At 39.0% G+C, this 18,784-nt stretch overlaps 1 protein-coding gene across 1 annotated transcript; it reads left to right on the forward strand.

The window, feature by feature from the left end:
* Positions 1 to 1,629: 1,629 nt before the first annotated feature.
* Positions 1,630 to 3,843, forward strand: LOC148791682 (uncharacterized). Its single transcript, XM_088888289.1, has 6 exons — positions 1,630 to 2,710; positions 2,871 to 3,067; positions 3,208 to 3,252; positions 3,428 to 3,472; positions 3,557 to 3,663; positions 3,780 to 3,843. Exons 1-6 carry the CDS (start codon positions 1,630 to 1,632, stop codon positions 3,841 to 3,843), a joined length of 1,539 nt encoding a protein of 512 aa, XP_088744415.1.
* The last annotated feature ends 14,941 nt before the right edge of the window (positions 3,844 to 18,784 follow it).

An 18,784-nucleotide genomic window follows, 5' to 3' on the forward strand; every position in this document is an offset into this window, starting at 1 on the left:
TTTTGGTGATTTTGATTTATGGTAATTGAAGATGCTTGAGATGGGGGAGCCGCTTGGGGATTCTCGAGGTGCTCCTTTTGCTTCGGTGGTTGCTTCATCTGCAAATCCCTTTCGTATTGTTCTTGATCCACTGGCGGTGGATATCCCTTTGAAGGTGCCTTCGATCAAGTGGGGGAGAACCTGTTATTCTATTCTCAAAGGAAGATATTGAGAAATCTCTCCCCCCTCTACAATTCGCAATGGTTGGAAAATGTTCTTATGGTCGACCTTCCCTTGCTGAAATCAGGAAATTTATGGTAGGTATTTTCAAACTTCAAAGAGCTCTTGTCGTCACTACCCTGGATCTTAGACATGTGCTTCTCAAGTTTGAAAGCGAAGAGGAATACCTTAGGGTTTGCCTGCGAGAGGTGGTTTTTGTCAAGGACTACCTGCTCAGATTCTTGAAATGGACACCTGGTTTGGAGTTAGGGTGGGAACCTTCGGTGGTGCCAATCAATCTGAATAATGACAGGTATTTGCGCTCAATCGCATAGGTATTAGGAAGAGTCCCAAAAGTGGATCCAACAACTGCTCGCTTGACTAGAACTATGGAGGCTAGTGTTTGTGTGAAAGTAGATCTATTGAAAGAAAACCCTAGTCATGTTTGGGTTGGGCTTGACAAAGAGGGTTTCTGGCAGAGAATAATCTATGAGAACCTTCCCAAATATTGCACATTTTGCTTTAAACATGGTCACAACGAGGGGGATTGCAAACTCAAACTGAAGAGATCTTCAATAATAGAGGGAGAAGTCACCAAGACCAATGCCACTTCAGCTTCAAATCTAGCAGAACATGAACAAGCTCCCAAAGAAAAAAAGATTGTGAAGCAGGTTTACCAGGATGTCCTTAGAGCTCCTATGGGTATTGCAGAAAGGGAAGTGACAGAAACCCTAATTACGGAGGAGGTCCAGGTTCAACGAATTGAGTTTTCTGAGCAGATGGTGATTCCTGTTGAATGGGTTCGAAAGATGATATTGGTGTGAAGCTTGTTCAACCATACCTTCTGGAGACGACTCCACTCTCTTCTAGGAAGGCTGATAGGCTCTAGAGTTTAGAGGATTTGTGAAATTCCAAACTAGAAGTGGATGAAAGATTGACTCGCTGGGAACACAACAATGTCAACAAATCTGATGCTGAGTTACTCGACAAAATTATTGAAAGAATGGAAGGTCCTTCTTGCGTTCTTTCTGAGGATGAAGCTGGGTTAGAGGTGGAGGCGAACTGGACACAGGTGGTTCGCAAGAAAAGGCCTCGAAATAAATATGTGTAGAGTGAGAACAAACCAATCACCAGATCACATACATGCCAAGGTAAGCCTACAACTAGCTGTACCCAATGAATGGTCTTTTCTGGAATATCCGAGGGATTGCGAATGATCCCTCTATTACTCGATTAAAAAAACTCTGCAGGTTACATAAGTTAGGTGTGGTAGCAGTGGCTGAACCCATGATTGGAGATGGTAGACTTTCCTTGATTTCTAGGAGATTTAACTTGACTGGCTTGATGGTTAATATTAGTAGAAAAATTGTTTTATTTTGGAATAGTTTTTTCTCTATACAATTGATAGAGGACTGCAATCAAATTTTGACTATGAAAATTACTACCTCTGCCAATGAGACCTTTATTCTCTTTGTGGTTTATGCCAAACGTGACCGACTGGAAAGAACAATTCTCTGGGATAGAATTCAAAATTTAGCTTCTAGAATCTCGGACCCTTGGTTGTTAGCTAGTGATTTTAATGTGATTGCATGCAGAGAGGAAAAGGTGGGAGGGAGAAGTCCTGATGTCTCCGCATTGGAGGATTTTGTTGATATGATAAATGTAGCAAGTTTGGTAGATTTGGGTTACTCTGGAAGCAAATTCACTTGGTGCAATAATAGAGAAGGTTTAGACTGTGTTTGGGCTCGATTTGATCGAGTTCTGGTTAATTCTAGTTGGGCTCAATCTTTCCCCTTGAATCCGGTAAGCCATCTTAATCATACCTGTTCAGATCATTGCCCCTTGGTTTTTTCTAGTGAGGAGGAATGGCAGACGGGTCCCAAGCCATTCAAATTACAGAAGATGTGGCTTTCTCACCACACTTTTCACAGTGTAGTTAAGGATTGTTGGAATGAGGATGTGCATGTGAATCCATTGATGAGTTTATTTATCAAATTACATAAATTAAGGAAAAAGCTCAAACAATGGAATTCAAAGATTTTTGGGAATATTCATCAAGTAGTGAAAGAGGCAAAAGACAGAGTTCAAGGTGCAGAAATGAACCATCTACAAGTGCTTAGAGAGGAATGGAAGAAGCTCCATGAAATTCACAGATTGGAGGAAATTTTCTGGAAACAAAAATCTAGAATCAATTGGTTGAAAGAGGGTGATAGAAACTCAAAACTTTTTCATCTCTCTATTAAACTGAGTAGAGTGAGAAGTAGAATTTGTAAAATCAAAGATTCTACTGGAAAATGGATTACAGATCTAGAGGAAATGAAACGGGGTGCAGTGAAATACTTTTGTAGTGTTTTATTAGAGGAAGGGGCAGATTGCGATGATGATTTGTTGGAGGTCATTCTGTGTGTGGTAAATCAGGAAGACAATGATTTGTTATTGGTTGTTCCTTCTAAGATTGAGATACATGAGGTGGTTCACGCCCTGGACAGAGAGAATGCTCCAGGTCCGAATGGTTTTATGAGACATTTTTTTTGTTTCGTGTTGGGATATTGTTGGAGCTGATGTGGTAGGGGCTGTCCAATATTTTTTTAGTGGTGGCCATTTTCTGGTGAGTTACACTTCCTCCTTTATAACTCTCATTCCTAAATGTAAAGTTCTTGAAATTTTTATAGATTTTTGTCTCATTAGCTTAGGTAAATTTTTCTACAAAATTATTGCAAATGTTGTTACTAAGAGACTTGCAAGCATTTTACCTAAGCTGATTTCACAAGAGCAGGGTGCTTTCATACAGGGACAAAATATCATGGACAATGTGGCTCTGGTGCGGGAAAGGGTTAATGATATCGAAAGAAATGTGGTGGGTGGGGGGGTATATTATACTTAACTGGATATGGCAAAAGCTTATGATCATCTGAATTGGGCTTTTCTCTTTGTTGTCTTAAGAAAGTTCAGTTTCAGTGAGGCTTGGATTAAGTTGGTTAGAACTGGTTGATAACTGCTGGTTTTCAGTTCTGTGGAATGGAGGAATTGCAGGATATTTTCAGTTCACCAGAGGTTTGTGACAAGGGGACCCTCTATCTCCTTACCTATTTATCATTGCAGAGGAAGTCCTAAGCAGGAACTTATCTAAGTTGGGTGAGGAGCACCCCACAGGTGTTTATGTGACTCACATGGGTTGTCCGGTTGTCACTCATAGTTTCTATGCTGATGACACTATTATCTTCACTAGGGGGTCCAAGCAAGTGTTAAACAAAGTCATGGAAGTAATCCAGAGGTACGAGAAGTATTCGGGTCAACTTGTTAATAAGGCAAAGAGTTGTTTTTTCATTGCAGAAAAGCATCATACAACAAAATACAGGTTATCACATCAGCCATAGGTTATATGCATAAGAAACTTCCTTTCACTTATCTTAGTATTCCAATTGGTAAGGGTCGTGTGAAAGCAGAAGCATTTGATGGGGTAGTGTAGAAAGTGGCGGTCAAAATTTTGGGCTGGAAAGGGAATGTGATTTCAGCTGGAGGTAAGCTGGTTTTAATTAGACATATTCTGAATAGTATTCCTATATATTTGATGTTGGCAGTTGCAACTCCAAAGAAGATTATAAGGCACTTGGAATAGTTGATGACAAGCTTTCTCTGGTCTAATTCGGATTCAACTAACCATCACCATTGGGTTGCTTGGAGAAAAATCGTGAAACCTCTTTCTGAAGGTGGCATCCAAATTAAAAGTTTATATGATGTGCATAAAGCTCTTCGGCTGAAAGCGCTATGGCGGGTGCTCTTTCAAAACTCTTTATAGGCTGATTTCTTTAGAGCCAAGGTTTTGAAACATAGTCACTTCTATACAGCCATCCCTCCTTGCTACACTTCTCGTACTTGGAGAGTTAACATGTATTTAAGAGGAGATTTAGTCCGCCTCTTGAGGTGGATGGTGGGAAGGGGAGAAATCAGCTTTTGGTGTGATAAATGGACTCTGGATGGCCCCTTGATTGATGAAGAAGGGTTTGGTGCCTAGATTAGGTCAGTGGTTTTCCTGATGATGAGGTCCTCAACAGTATTCAGGTCTCCGGTTTGAGACTCTCTAACAGCCATGATAAAATAGTTTGGCCCCCTGAGGCAAAGGGGTAATTTTCTATAAAATCGGCTTGGTCATTTTATAGGATTAAGCACAGGAGGGCGCCTCTTCTCTGCTAAACCCAGAAGGGCGCCCCTCCTACTGTATTAGCATACTCCCCTCCCCTTAGTAAACCCAAGGGTGTCTCTCCACTCATTCCTTTCATCTCTAACAAACCCTAGCCGCCCCTAACAGCTAAATCTTCACCTTCCATCCCTTCCTAACATATAATCTCCACCCTCCATTCTAGGGAGCCCTCTCTTTAGCATTCTAACCCTAGGGCGCCACCTAACTTCTAATCCCTACCATTCAGCCTTTATCCACTAGATCTCAGCCCTCTATTTCACTCTCTATCTCAACCATTCACTCTAGGGCGCCACCCACTCCTTTAATCTCCACCTTTCAGCCCTAGGCGCCTAAATATTCACCATCCAATCTTAGGAGCCCAAATCTCAGCAATACATAATATTGAACACCCTCTCCTTCTCTTCTTACCCTTAGGATCACCTTAGAATAATCCTAATCCTCCATTCTCAACCCTAGGGCACCCATATTTCTGCAAAAACCCAGTTGTCGCCCCCCATTTTCTCTCTAATCCTAGTTTTATCCACACTTCTCTATAAAAAGGATCCCAAGGGCCCTGTAGAAGGGGTTGGTCAATTCACCTAGTTCACAAGGGTAAGGTTTCTTGAGGAGTTCAAGGGTTGTAGAAGCGAAGGACTGATAACCTTGCATTTTGATGCCTTAAGGGCATTAATCCAGGGGTATTTTTGGCCTAAAAAAGGTCAAAATGTGTCATTTTCCCAATTAAAATCAATTATGTGACCTCTGAGGGTCTCTATGCAAATTATATAGAAAACTGGAAAGTTTTCATGGATGAAAAGTAGTTTTTGGGAAGCTGGTGTGAAGTCCAGCTGAGAGAGGGGTGTTTTTGTAAAGAATTGAGAACAGGAGGGCGCCTCCTATTTGCTAAACTCAGTTGGTGCCCATCCTATTGTATTACCATGCTCCCCTCTCCTTAGCAAACCCTAGGGAGCCTTTTTAACCTAATCTTCACTCTTAGCAAACCCTAGCTGCCCCTAGGTGTTTAAGCTCCACCCTCCGCCTCTTTTAATCTCAACCACTCATTTTAGGGCTCTCCTTTATAGCTTTTAAACCCTTGGGCGCCACCTATTCTGCTAATCCTCACCATTTAGCTCCCCTACTATTAAATCTCAGCCACTCCCTCCATCTTATATCCCAACCATTCAATCTAGGGCGCCACCTGTTCTTTTAATCCTAACCCTTCAACCCTAGATGTTCTAATCTACACCCTCCATTTCTAGGCACCCAAATCTCAGCCCTACATAATATTGGGTGCCCTCTCCTTTTATTTTCAGCCACAGGATCACCCCAAAACCATCTTAGCCATCCATTAGAAACCCTAGGGAATCCCTTACTTTTCTAAAACCTAGTTGCCACCCCCATCTTTCTCCGTATTTCTAGTTGTGTCCACCCTTCTCTATAAAAAGGGTCCCAGGGACCCTGTAGAAGGGGTTGGTCAATTCACCAGGTAAGAAGGAAGGCTGATCTTGAGAAGTTCAAGGGTAGAGGAAGAGGAGGACGCCCAAGAAAGATGAGGGGTTTCTACTTGCAGTTTGCCAACACCACTACTGCCACCTCTGGATTTGAATCCCAACCATATTTTCTTCAGTTTTAGAATTACTTTCTGTTCTTTAATTTCTAGTTTAATTTTTCCTTCCTGCAAATTTATTTTTATTAGATTTAATTTGTGTTTTATTTTTTTTTCTGCAGATCTGAAATTTGGCCAGGTAAGGCGAAAGGCCGAGCTCAAGAAGTTCGAGGGTGGAAGGAGAGATCTGGAAACTGCTACCTCCGATCGGATTCTCAGACATTTTTATTTTGTTTCTTTTATTTAGTTTTTTATGTTATTTATTTATTTTTATGCACTTGTTATTCTCAGTACTGTTCGAATTTGGTTTTAATGAATTTCATTTTTTTAATTATTTACCTTTTTATTTCTGCAACTCCCACTTGTGTTCTCTTCTCCCGGATCTAAGTACATGATTATTTTACCCTCGCTTCCTTGTGGATACGACCCGTTCTCATCACTTTACTGCGTTAGTAGTTGTTTGAGAATTGGAAAAATTTTATAAATGTCTTAACTAGTGTTCCAAAGTGTTTAACGACACGCTTCCAGACACACCAAGGACGCCTAGATCTTGTTAGGAGGGTTCGTGCAAGTAGTACGACCAATTTGCAACTACCGCCACTAGATTTGATCAGCCATCCTTTTCATTTTCTTTTATGTTATTTTTATTCCAACAATCTTTTATATTTAATTTCTATTCATTTGTGTGTTTTGCATATTTGAATTCGTCCGGATCAAGGCTAAGGTGTCTCGAGGGGTTCGAGGGCTGAACGGAGGGAGAAAGCTTGTATTTCATCTTCCCAGATAGCTACCGCCACTAGATTGAAATTTTGGATTACTTTTATTTGTTTCTTTTGTTGATTTCAATGTTCTTTAATTTTTGAACATTAATTATTGTCTTGTTTAATTCCAAACCTTTAATTTCAACATTAACAAATTTTATTTTCTTATTTTCTATAAATCCTAGATCCATTTTCCTTTTATTTGTCCAGAACAAATAAATAATAATTTTTATTCTTGCTTCCTTGTGGGTTCGACCCCTTCCTCACCACGAACTACGTTGTTTAAGGTTACGTGAGGATTGGGAAAGTTTATAAATTATTAAACTGGAGTTTCTAAGTGGTTAATGACACGGTTCCGGCTACACCAAGTTTTTGGCGCCGTTGCTAGGGAAGCAACGGAGAAAAAATTTTTATTTTCTTTGTTCGGATCTGTTTCATTATTTTTTTTTTTATTTTCATTTGATTACTTGATCTATAATCTCATTTTAATTCTTGTTTCTCTTTGATTTTGTAGGATGTAATAACAAAAGGTAGGGATTGCGATTCAGGTCTAGTGGTTCCAATTTATTCTTGTTTTTTTTGTTTTTATTTTCGAATTCTTTTTGGTAAAATAGGGTTTTCGAATTCTTAGCTAATTATTTTTTTTGATGGATCCAATTTATTTATTTTTTAGTATTATTTTTTTTGTTTTGTTCTTAGATCTATTTTTCTTTGTTTTAACTTCTTGAGCAAAATAGATTTCTGTTTAGAATTGCTAGGTTCTATTTTTTATTTTCAGATTAGAAACTCACTTCATTTTTTTTTTATTTATTGTTGCATATTCTTTTGTTTTTGTTATTTTTTGTTTAATCCTTAGAGTAGTGATTTCCCTTGTTAGTATTTATTTTTGTAGTTGTTAATTTTTTTTAGCATAATTAATCCTTTTATTTTCTGTTTACTATAATTATTTATTGCTTTACTTAATTGCCCCTTTAAATTAATTAGTTATTTATTTGAATAATTAATTGTTAATAGGAAATTATTCAAAATTTTGAATTTGAGTTTAAATTACAAATTTTAATTTTAATTTGAATTTGAATTTGAATTTGAAATTAAATTTCAAAATTTAAATGTCAAATTTTGAATTAAAAAAATAAAAAAAATTAAATAATATTTTAAAATTTTTGCATTTGCATTCCAACATTTTGGGTTTGATATGTTCTAGAGCATGCATCATATAGGATTAATTAACTGTTGAGATTATTTTGTTAGTTGTTAATGTGTTAGGGTTTTTCATTTTTATTTATTCCTTTTGCTGAGTTAGTTTGTTATTTTATTTTATGTTAAATTGCTGAATTGCATATTAGAAATAATTGTTCATGCATTGTAATTAGTTGCATTTATTCTGTTTATTGTGTTTTTCTGTTAATCCATTTAAGGGCAATCCAACTTAAATATGATAAGGTGGGGATTTCATCACCCTTCCTTGGCCCAAAAATCACCACCCTTCATGTGCGGTTCACCCTAAACCCTAATTTAAAATTTGGATAGCAAGATCCTTTAGGGAGCCTCACATTTGGTTTGAAAGTGTGCTGAATTTTAGGGAAGCTTGTAATTACTTTCCATAATCGGCAGTTGGTGTCTAAGGAAAGAGGTTAAATGGCTAAGCCTAAACAGGTTTTGTGGTTACTTAATTAGGTCCTTGCGAGAGCAAGGGGAGCCTTCCACATCCCCACCTCTTACCTGGCTAACCAAAGGAAGTTGTGTAATTCCATGTGAACTTAAGAGGATTCACATTGGTTGAACCATTAGTTTAGGAAACCTTAGTTTAGCCCTAGGTTGTGTTTTTGAATTGCTTGCATTTTTTTAAAAAAAAATTAAAAATTTCAGATTTGAATTCAAATTTCAGGAATACAAATTTCAAAATCTAAATTTGAATTTAAATTTCAAAATTTTAAATTTTGAATTTTTAAAAAAAAAATCAATTTAAAAACAAAATGAATCCAATGACCGGAGTTTGTGGAATGATAAACCACTTCCAACCTAAGCCATAGATAGATTGGAACCATGTGTCTTAACAACTAGATAAGATTAATGGGATGGCCCAAAGACTTGATCAAGTCCTTGCATTTTGTCAACAAATTGGCCCATACCCAACCTTGTCATCCTGTTCAACATGTTCCATATGTGCAAGCCCGACCCATCATGTTAGCTAGTGTCCTGCAGCGGGCCCATGTCAACCAGTCATTCTAGAGCATGTACATGCAATTAACGGACTTTTCCAACCCAATGTTAACCCATCCTTTAGTCCATATAACCCTGGGTGGGAAAATCAACCCAATTTCACTTACTAGGTCCAAGCCCAACAAACCACCTTACCAGATGTGCACTTTCAATGGTCTTAAGCCCAGACTCATTGTGAGTACAATGATTACCCTGGAACTCAACCGGCTCTGCCATATCAAACCTCCCCTCATCTTTATCAAACCAATTCACTTGATGATAGGTTTCTACAGCTCCAACAACTGATCTTAGCTTAGCAACAGTCAATTCTAAGATTAGAGAGCCAAGTAATTCAGCTCATGGAAGCTAACTTGCAGTGGAAGAATGATTCAATTCTTAGTTAGCTGATTGTAGACCCCAGAAACGAATCCCTAGCTCTTCCCCAATACCAAGATATTACAACCTCTAATGTCCCATACTTAGAAAATGCTAAAGAAATCTCAACTTTTCAAAGGGAGGGAAAGTTCGAAGACCTGTGTGAGTCCCGAAGTCCTTCTGCCTACCTAGAACAAGAATGTTATACAATGAATGTAAATAGAAACCCTAGAGAAACTGGTCCGGTCACAGCGGATGACCTGGCGAAGGAAGCTAATGTTTTAACAAAGTCTCCACACCCATTACGGTCTTGGCCCACTATTGAACCTCTCCCTAAGCTAAAGAGTGAACCATCCATGCCTTCTCTTGAATCTCCTCTACAACTAGAATTAAAAGCCTTATCGGACTCCCTTAAGTAAGTGTTTCTAGGACCCAACCAAACACTACCAGTAATTATAGCAGCCGATTTAACCCCTATAAAAGAAGAGAAACTGATTGATACCTTGAAAGAGTATAGGGGTGCCATTGGTTGGTCGGTGGCTGACTTGAAAGGGATTAGTCCATCCATTTGTATGCACTATATTTATATGGAGGAAGGTGCCAAACCAAGTAGGGAAATGCAAAAGGGGTTGAATCCAAATATGAGAGAAGTGGTCAAGCAAGAAGTAGTCAAGTGGTTGGATGTGGGTATTATCTACCCAATTTCAGATAGTAGTTGGGTAAGTCCTATGCAAGTGGTGCCTAAGAAGGGTGGACTCACAGTGGTCACCAGTGATCAAGGTGAAGTGATCCCCACCCAACTTACCACGGGATGGTGAGTATGCATTGACTTCAAGAAACTCAATGTCATCACAAAAAAGGACCACTTCCCTCTACCCTTCTTAGATGGGTATTCTGGGTATAACCAAGTAGCCATTTACCCTGAAGACCAAGAGAAACTACTTTCACCTGTCCATATGGCACAATTGCTTTTCGAAGAATGTTGTTTGGATTATGTAATGCACCAGCAACCTTTCAGAGGTGTATGATGGAAATTTTCTTGGAAATGGTAGGTGACTTTCTGGAAATATTTATAGATGATTTATCTATCTTCGGGGATTCCTTTGAAACTTGTCTCGAACACTTACAAAAAGTTCTTCAATGATACGTTGAGACAAACTTGGTACTCAGTTTGGAGAAGAGTCACTTCATGGTCCAAGAGGGTATTGTCTTAGGCCACATATTTTCCAAACAAGGGATCGAGGTAGATAAGGAAAAAGTTGACCTAATTTCTAAACTCCCACCTCCTGCCTCTGTCAAACAAATTCTCTCATTTCTCGGACATGCTGGTTTCTATCGTAGGTTCATTAAGGACTTTCTCCAAAATCTCTAAGCCTCTATGCAATCTTTTGGCGAAGGATGTCCCATTTAATTTTGACGAGGCTTGTCTTAAGGCTTCCGATTATCTGAAAGAGGCATTCACCAAAGCCCCAATCCTTTAAACCTCCCAACTGGTCATTGCCCTTTGAAATAATGTGTGATGCCTCTGACTACGCCATCGGAGAAGTTTTGGGACAAAGGGTGAACAAATGTCCTGTGGTAGTATATTATGCTAGCCACACCCTATCTGAGGCTCAGTTGAATTACACCACTACCGAGAAAGAACTGTTAGCTGTAATATTTGCTCTAGAAAAGCTTTGTTCGTACCTATTGGGCACAAAAGTGGGTGTCTACTCTGATCACTCGGCCTTAAGACATTTGTTGTCTAAGAAAGAGGCCAAAGCTAGGTTCATCAGATGGCTCCTTCTTTTGCAAGAATTTTCCCTTGAGATTCAAGATCAAAAGGGCTCTAAAAATGTAGTAGTTGATCATCTGTTTGGAATTCGAATTGAAAAGAGTGAACCTGTGCATGACTACTCTTTTCCAGATGAACACCTCTTGGTGGTTTCCCATAGTACACCCCCGTGGTTTGCTCATATTGTCAACTATTTAGCGGTGGGTCAAATTCCTGAGAGGTGGTCCAAGAATGAGAATGATAGATTCTTCTCACAACTCAAATATTATTTCTGGGAAGACCCTGAGCTATTCCGGATCTGTTCGGATCAAGTAACTTGAAGATGCGTCCCTGAGTCTAAATACCAAAGTATCCTTAATTTTTGTCACTCTTGCTTGTGGGGGACACTTTTCGGGGAAGAAAATGGTGGCCAAAGTACTGCAAAGTGGCTTTTATTGGCCAAGTTTATTTAAGGATGCCCATGCTTTTAGTAAAAATTACCTAAGATGCTAAGCTGTCGGGAATATGTCCCGTAGAGACATGATGCCACTTAATCATATTCTAACTATAGAAATCTTCGATGTTTGGGGTATTGATTTCATGGGACCATTTCTGTCATCATCCGGTTAAGAATACATCATGGTGGCCGTTGATTATGTGTCGAAATGGATTAAGGCGGTAGCAACCCAAACCAATGACCATAAAGTTATAATAAAATTTGTTCAAAAGAACATTTTCTCTAAGTTTGGGTGTCCACGAGCAATCATTAGTGATGGGGGGTCACATTTCACTAAGGCACAACTCTGTGCTTTGCACTGCATCACTCATAAGATAGCAACCCCCTACCATCCCCAAACGAATGGTCAAGTGGAAGTTTCCAATTGGGAAATTAAGAGTATTCTACAAAAATCCGTTAGGCCAGATTGAAAAGATTGGCCCGACAGATTGGATGATGCACTTTGGGCATATCGAACGACGTATAAAACTTCCATTGGAATGTCTCCTTATTGGCTAATCTTCGGCAAAGCTTTTCATCTTCCTGTAGAATTAGAGCATTAGGTTTATTGGGCCATCAAAAAGTTTAACTTTGATCTAACCCAAGTTGGATCCCACTGGGCTCTGCAATTTAGCAAACTGGAAGAACTTCACAATGAAGCTTATGAAAGCTCTCGCATTTATAAAGCCAAAATGAAAGCGTTCCTTGGTAAAAACATTTCAAGAAAAACATTTGAACCTGTTCAAAAAGTTTGGCTCTTTAATTCTAAGTTGCGGTTGTTTCCAACTAAATTAAAGTCCAGATGGGATGGGCCGTTTGTTGTTGATAAAGTGTTTGAGCATGGTGCGGTTAGAATAGTTGATCCCAAGAATGGAACCATATTCAAGGTCAATGGTCAAAGTTTTAAACCATACATAGAAGGAGTATCTGAAAGTAGAGGAGTTGAGAACTTTAGTCTGAGTGATCCAGTTGCGTTTGGCTGAAGACGGTAAACTTAGTGCTGGTTGGGAGGCAACCGAACATTGTTTTCATTTGCTTTTAGGATTAGAGTTTTTGTTTCTTGATTCAAGACTAGTTGGTAGACCTTGAATCCCTTGGGAAAACCCTCTTGATTGTTCCCCTTGGCCCAAGTCCCTTTGGATCAATCTAGTAATGCCATTGGGGATAATGGCACTTAAGTTGGGGGGTGAGGAAAGAGAGAGAGAAAAATTGAAAAATTGAAAAAAAAAATTGAAGCTAAGCCTTTAGAAATGCAGAACTAAAAATTCCATTGAAAAATTTAAAAATTCTTTCCATTAAATGAGATTCCTAAACATAAAAAGTTGAGGAAACTGATAGAAGAATACTAAATTTTGTAGAAATTGGTAACAAGTGATAGGATTCAAAATTGATTTTATTTGAACATTTTCGAAACCGTTTAGAAATTGGAAAATACTCCAAGTTTGCCCTTGTAAAGATAAGAAGAGAAAGATTAAGAAATTAGACAAAAAATTCTTCAAATTGTTAGAGATAGTGAACTACCCTGAATAGTATTTAAAAAAAAAAAGAGAATAAAAGGTCAATGGACACCTTAGACTTAGTAACCGGGTCTCTTCGCCTAAGTTAAGTGTCAAGATTCGCATCAAACGGGAAAGGAAATGCCAAAGACAATCACCTAACACTTAGTAACCGGGCCTCTTCACCTAAGGCAAGTGTCGAGATTCGCGTCAAACAGTGGAAGGTATAGATAAAAATAAGTGCACATATCATGTTTAGGGGTAGAAATCCACTGTTAGAAATGATAAGAAGAATACCTGGCTAATTTTAAAAATCAATCTCAGCTTATCGAGACAATCTGCAAATGGAAGGGTATATAAGATTTTTAAGCCAAGTTTCTATAATGTTCAAAGCAAGACAGTTTTACCCCTAAATCCCAATACCGATCTATACGAAGTTTGAGAATTCTGAAATTAGGATGCTTGGCTAATTTTGTCATAGATGATCTTACAATGGAAGGATCTCTATACTCAGTGTAATTTTAAGGCTGCATTGTTAAGGGACTAGCAATGGTTAAGTTGGGGGGTGTGATAACTCTGTAGTTTGATGCCTTAAGGGCATCATTTCAGGGGTATTTTGGGCTTTAGAATAGTCAAAATGTCCCCTTTTCCCTATTAAATTCAATATTGTGACATCTAAAGGTCTCTGTGCAAATCTTGGGGAAAACTAGGGAAGTTTCAGTGCTGAAATGTACTTTTTGGAAAGCTGGTGTGAATTCCAACGGAGAGAGGGGCTGTTTTTTTGAAAAACTGAGCACAAAAGGGCACCTCCTGTCTACTAAACCCAGAATGGCACCCCTCCTACAGTATCAACATACTCCCCTTTCCTTAGTAAACCCTAGGGTGCCCCTCCACTCATTCTTTTCATCTCTGACAAACCCTATCCACCCCTAATTTCTAAATCCTCACCTTCCATCCCTTCCTATCATCTAATCTCCACCCTCCACTCTAGGGTGCCCTCTCTTTAGCATTCTAACCCTAGGGCGCCACCTAAGTTATAATCCCCACCATTCAGCCTTCAGCCATTAGATCTCAGCCCTCTATTTCACTCTCTATCTCAGCCATTAACTCTAGGGCACCACCCACTCCTTTTAATCTCCACCTTTCATCCCTAGGCACCTAAATCTCCACAATCCAATCTTAGGGGCCCAAATCTCAGCCATATATAATATTGGGCACCCTTTCTTTCTCTTCTCAGCCTTAGGATCACCTTAGAACAATCCTAACCCTCCATTCTCAACCCTAGGGCACCCATATTTCAATGAAAACCTAGTTGCCACCCCCCTCTCTCTCTAATCTCAGTTTTCTCCACCCTTCTCTATAAAAAGGACCCCAAGGGCCCTATAGAAGGGGTTGGTCAATTCACCCAATTCACAAGGCTAAGGTTTCTTCAGGAGTTCAAGGGTTATAGAAGGGAAGGACACCAAGATCTTATTAGGAGATGTTCCTGCAAGCAGTCCAACCAATCTGCAACTACCTCCATTGGATTTGATCAGCCATCCTTTTCATTTTCTTTATTTTATTTTATGTTATTTTTATTCCAACAATCTTTTAGATTTAATTTCTATTCGTTTGTGTGTTTTTCAGATCTGAATTCGTTCGGTTCAAGGCTAAGGTGTCTCGAGGAGTTCGAGGGCTGAATGGAGAGAGAAGGCTTGTATTTCATCTTCCCAGACAGCTACCGCCACTGGATCCGAATTTTGAATCACTTTTATTGATTTCAGTGTTCTTTAATTTTTGAACATTAATTATTGTCTCATTTAATTCCAAACCTTTAATTTCAGCATTAATAAATTTTATTTTCTTATTTTCTACAAATCCTAGATCCATTTTTCTTTTATTTGTCCGGAACAAAAATTAATAATTTTTATTCTTGCTTCCTTATGGGTTTGACCCCTTCCTCACCATGTACTACGTTGTTTAAGGTTACATGAGGATTGGAAAAATTATAAATTATTAAACTAGTGTTCCGAAGTGGTTAATGACACGCTTTCGGCTACACCACTATTGTGGTAGGGATGATTTCTTGCTTTACAGTGTGGGAGATTTGGAAAAAGAGAAATTGGCGTAGAATGGAAAATAAATTCAGATGCTCCAAGTTGGTGATTTGGGTAATAGTGCGGTGGCTTCATGAGGTTTCTTCTTCTTTAACTCTAGCCCACAAGGTGAGTTTTAATCAGCAACTCTCCTTGCAGTGTTTGGGGTTGTGGATCCAACCAATTGAAGGAAGGAACACCAAAGTGGTGTATTTATTGGCGGTCCCGGAGGGTTATATGAAACTGAATGTAGATGGTGCTTCTAGAGGAAACCTGGGTCCTTGTGGTGGAGGGGGTATTATTAGAGATGGAAGTAATGGTTTTATTTGTGCTTCCTCTAACACTTATGGCACTGAAACTAGAAGAAGTGACTGATGGTTTGGAGGTACAAATGAGAAACCAAACATGTTCCAAAGTTGCTGGAAGGGGCAGCGTAGAATTGAATTTCACCTCTGGAAAGATACTGACTCTCTTGAATGTTCTCCATGTTCCTGACATTAGAAGGAACTTGGTCTCAGTAAATCTTGTCTGTAAGAGGGGATTCAAAGTTGTTTTTGAATCTGACAAACTAATCCTATCCAAGAATGGGATGTTTATTGGAAAGGGATATGGTTGTAATGGTATGTTGAAATTAAGTATTAATGAAGGAAAATGTTATGCTTATATTATAGATTATTTCTCTTTATAGCATGATAGATTAGCACACTTGAATTTTAAATCCATAAAGAACATGAGTAAACTTGGTATAATTGCTTATAGTAATGAATCAAATGAAAAATGTGAGATGTGTAAAATCTAAAATGGCCAAGAAACCTTTAGTGTTGAGAGAAATTCTCAACTTCTAGAACTAATTCATTTTGACATCTGTAAACTCAATGGTGTATTAACTAGAGGAGGTAAGAGATAGTTTATAACCTTTATAGATGATTTTTGTAGATACACCTATGTCTACCTTATGAGAACTAAAGATGAAGCCTTTGACATGTTTAAACTATACAAGACTGAAGTTGAAAATCAACTACAAAAAGAAAATTAAAATCCTTAGAAGTGATAGGGGTGTTGAATACTTTAAAAATGAGTTTAATTCTTTCTATGCATGCATGTGTGCGGTGCAATGAGGCGCACTTTGCTCACACTTTGCGTGCACCCGTGTGGCTCGCAAAGGGCGGCTTTAGTTTCGGTGCGATGCTGACCGATGATGTGATCAACAATCACAATTCGATCGGGTGTTATCAAGAGGCACAATTCATAGACTGTTAACTACCTTTTAAACAGTCACAATGTTTGAAACTGTGACTATTCAAGGTGCCTTTCTTCTATGCATGCATGTGTGCGGTGCAATGAGGCGCACTTTGCTCGCTTTGCATGCACCTGCGTGGCTCGCAAAGGGCAGCTTTAGTTTTGGTGCGATGCTGACCGATGATGTGATCAACAATCACGATTCGATCGGGTGTGATCAAGAGGCACAATTCATAGTTAACAGTCATTAACTGTTAACTACCTTTTAAACAGTCACAATGTTTGAAACTATGACTATTCAAGGTGCCTTTCTCTGATCCAACACCTTCCTTTTCATCATAACTCTTTAGAAACTATTTAAGGAGCATGAATCAGACATCTCACACACAACTTCAAAATTCACTCTCTCTCTCTCTCTCTCTCTCTCTCAACCTAGTCTACTACAGCCTTACAAAAGGTTTCTTCAAGACTCTTCAACTTTGATGGTTGCAAATTCTCGCCCAAGGCTCTATTGTATCATGGGAACGGATTTCCCTGTTACCCAACAACAAACTCAATGAAAACCGAGTAGGGGAAAATAACATTCTAAAGACAATGTCTTCAGACGCGCCTCAGAGCTTCTCCTCCAAATTTCAATGACCCCATTTTCCAAAGTGTAAGCCCTATCATTCACTTTGTCCGACAAAGGGGCTGATCCTATATCACTATGATCCCCCACTCAGATGAATTTTCAGACTGCCCCAACATACCCAGGTTTTGACCCTCAATGGATCTCACTGATTGGCATATCAAAGACAAGCCAATCCGACACCTAGTGCAGTACCATAATCGAGTCTAGGGGTTATGTGTTACTTTCTAATTTTGCCCATCAATCTCCAAGGCCCAAGGCATAACTGGAAAATAGTCAGGGTTCAGTGTTTCAACCAAACACACATTGGATTTGCTTTGGGTCTAACCCTAGCAGTTGAGACAAGTTGCCCCAACTTCTTTGGCAGCACATCAATGTCAGTCTTGGCAAGATAAGCTCCCTAAAGGGGTGGGAGATCCATCATATGGATGGCTGAACCATGCAGGGTGGTTGGGCGAAATTTCAAAAATTTCTTTCTCCCATCCGGGAATCCTATTCCCTGATTTAAAAAAACAACATTTTCTCAAGGTTCGTGCTTGTAACAAACCAGACCAAATCTGAAACCAAAAATAGGGAGAGGAACACCTAATACGGAATCCATGTAAGAAGCTCCTCCAATGTAGGTGTTCATGCCCAAAGAGGGTACCGAATCCTTCCTCCACTGAAGATGACACAGCTTAGGGTGAGGTTGGATCAACAGGAGGACTCTTTTGCAAGAACCCAAATCCTTCAACTAGAATTATGTAGGGATGTGTGCACAACTTTAAGATTGTTTCTTCCACCAAGAAACAATATCAAGATCCAATCTTGATCACTCCAAGAACTGGAGATCGAACAGGGTAGGACGACAAGAGCAAAGGGAGAGAGAACTGAATGCAAAAAGCAGTAGAATTGGTAAGCCTTTTCCAGTTCACCCTCCTCTTTATATATAATCCTTAAAGAGTTAACCTCCTAATCTGATTAGGAGCTTCTTGATCCAAATCTTTATTTGGATCTGGACTCTTTAAGTGATAAGGCTTATCCCTTATCTTATCTATAGATCAGGATCAACTTCTCTTAATCCAATTAGAAGTTTCCTAATCCAAATCTTTATTTGGATCTGGACTCTTTAAGTGGATAAGAGGATAAGAGTTATCCTCTTATCCTTATGCTGATCCATACCCAGATTCACCCCCTATTTAATTAATCAAATTAAACCCAGTTCGAATTGGGCTTTAGGCCCATTAAGCTTTCAGGCTTATTTCCCTTTAAGTGTTGGCTAGCTTGGCTCTCTTTGTATGGTGTGGGACCCTATCATTGATTTCCACATAAGCCATATAGGTTCAGTCTAGCCTCTGTTACAAGGCCTGGCCAAATTCACTACTAAATACAGTGAACCCTTGAGTCCATCAATATGGGCTTTTAATGGGCCCAACATTTACACTAAATGGTCCTTGGGTTCAATCATCTTATGAAGGCCCAAAGACTGTGGGCAGATGTGAGATTAGTCCATCAGGTTTATTATCCCTAAATGGTCTTACACTTAACTTCTCAGCCCATAATGATCAAACACTACCCGACAAGAGAAGACCTCTCTTTCAGCTGCAAGGTATAGTGTTGCACTCTCTGTTCACATGGATCCTGGGAATTAAAACATTTTTGCACACATTTTGTAAAACCATAATATATATGTATATCTCTATATAAATAAATTTTGCAAACACAAATCTCAACAAGTTTGAAATCAACTACCGGCAGTTTAGGTTTCATCAGAGAGAGTGCATTCCCCGATCATT

Source organism: Nelumbo nucifera, chromosome 5 (assembly GCF_055504915.1).
Source record: "Nelumbo nucifera cultivar China Antique chromosome 5, China Antique-T2T, whole genome shotgun sequence".
Classification (NCBI taxonomy): domain Eukaryota; kingdom Viridiplantae; phylum Streptophyta; class Magnoliopsida; order Proteales; family Nelumbonaceae; genus Nelumbo; species Nelumbo nucifera.